Source organism: Wasmannia auropunctata, unplaced genomic scaffold (assembly GCF_000956235.1).
Source record: "Wasmannia auropunctata unplaced genomic scaffold, wasmannia.A_1.0 LD290392.1, whole genome shotgun sequence".
NCBI lineage: Eukaryota > Metazoa > Arthropoda > Insecta > Hymenoptera > Formicidae > Wasmannia > Wasmannia auropunctata.
The window spans coordinates 1-1,470 of NW_012072498.1; the positions used below are offsets into that span (position 1 = coordinate 1).

At 25.9% G+C, this 1,470-nt stretch overlaps 1 protein-coding gene across 2 annotated transcripts; it reads right to left on the minus strand.

The window, feature by feature from the left end:
• Positions 1-169: 169 nt before the first annotated feature.
• Positions 170-999, minus strand: LOC105461384. 2 transcript variants are annotated; one of them, XM_011707878.1, is made up of 4 exons: positions 893-999; positions 663-761; positions 366-574; positions 170-302 (listed from the first exon to the last, which is right to left on the minus strand). In XM_011707878.1, the coding sequence occupies exons 2-4, from the start codon at positions 755-757 to the stop codon at positions 193-195; spliced, it is 414 nt and encodes a 137-aa protein (XP_011706180.1). In that variant the 5' UTR covers positions 758-761; positions 893-999; the 3' UTR covers positions 170-192. The 2 variants fall into 2 exon arrangements, with proteins under 2 accessions (XP_011706180.1, XP_011706181.1); XM_011707879.1 differs by having other exon boundaries at positions 663-765.
• Between the last annotated feature and the right edge of the window lie 471 nt (positions 1,000-1,470).

Sequence of the window (1,470 nt, forward strand, 5' to 3'; positions counted from 1 at the left end):
TTTTTTTGATCATCTCGATACGATCATTTTTGACGAAGTTACACTCTCTTGAATTTTGCCTATTTTTGGAGGCTAGAACAGGTGATCCTTTAATTTTTTGGACCAGTGTATATATATATATATATATTTGATCAATCAAACATTTTTACTAATTATTAATTTATTTCTAATTATTGTTTATACTATATTTAATTAAAACTTACTTGAATTCTTGCTTCCACCTACATTCATTTGTTCAAGTAATGATTTATTTGTTTTTATTTCTGATTCTTGATGAAGCTTCTGCGTAAATTCTATATTCTCTGTGATAAAAGTATTTGTTATTAATATCATTCAATTCAGTAAAATATAAAGCAGAATATTACCTCTTGAAATAATGTCACAATTTGGAATTGCTGTAGAATTTGACGTGGTCTGTGTTACATTTGGTATAGCTCTAGGAAGAAGTCTAGTTTTTATATCATTAAGATACATGTTATCATCGAAATGAGCACTACAAATTCGATAATTCTTATAAAGTTCTTCAGTTGTTCTATTAATTGTACGATTGCAAGCTTTAATCCATAATTCAGACCTATGCAAAAATATAATTATACAATTTTAATATCATTATATAAACTACTATATTAATCTGCATATTTATAGAGAAAATTTTTTCTTACATTTCTGGATTTTTTGGAAAACGAAAAAACTTTACTCCTGCATTTCGTCCAGATATGTTTTTACACATCACACAAGAAAATCCACCTTTACTCATTATTCTGGCTTAATAGAAATTAGAAAAAAAACGCAATCAAAGAATCTTTACAAATAATCTTTACTAATAATATTTCACTTCTATAAATCACAGAATAACTAATCATATAAAAATATAACCTTAATCTAAACATACACTTATTATTGTGGCATCGCCATGTTTTAGATAGTACAGTTGACGCATGCGTCGTAAAGTATTGTACGAAGAATTTCGGCTACTGTCGTAACTGTGTATGGTTAAACTGTGCCACAGTTCGGACAATACCATAAAAATCTGCAATCAACGCGTGTTTGATAATTTTTGTTAATTTTCTCATTATAAATTTTACTTTATCATAGACGTGCTATTTTTTTTTAATAAATCTGAAATTCAAAATGATTGGTAAAAACAGAGTTGTTAAAAATATTTTGTGACTTTATTCTGCAATATTAAATATTTTGCACCAAAACACACACATACTTACATATATATATATATATATATATGCTTGCCCCTTAATTAAAGCAGATATACGTTAGAAAAATATTAATTAATAAAAATATCGATCAATACAGTAATTCCTAACTTTCAAGCTTAAACACATACCTCGGAAAGTTTAAAATGAACAAAAAATTTATAATGTATTTCAGAAATGTCTAAGAATATACAATAAAAAATAGGAATTTTTGTTTAAAAATTTTTAAGTGATTTTCATACAAATCAACGAGGAATAG

Bases quoted from the DNA above. Each gene is read 5' to 3' on its own strand.
- LOC105461384 (XM_011707878.1), bottom strand. From the start codon at position 757: ATGAGTAAAGGTGGATTTTCTTGTGTGATGTGTAAAAACATATCTGGA. The intron at 575-662 runs GTAAGAAAAAAT...ATTTTTGCATAG, and splicing joins TTTCCAAAAAATCCAGAAAT to GTCTGAATTATGGATTAAAG. The intron at 303-365 runs GTAATATTCTGC...CTTTTATCACAG, and splicing joins TTGTGACATTATTTCAAGAG to AGAATATAGAATTTACGCAG.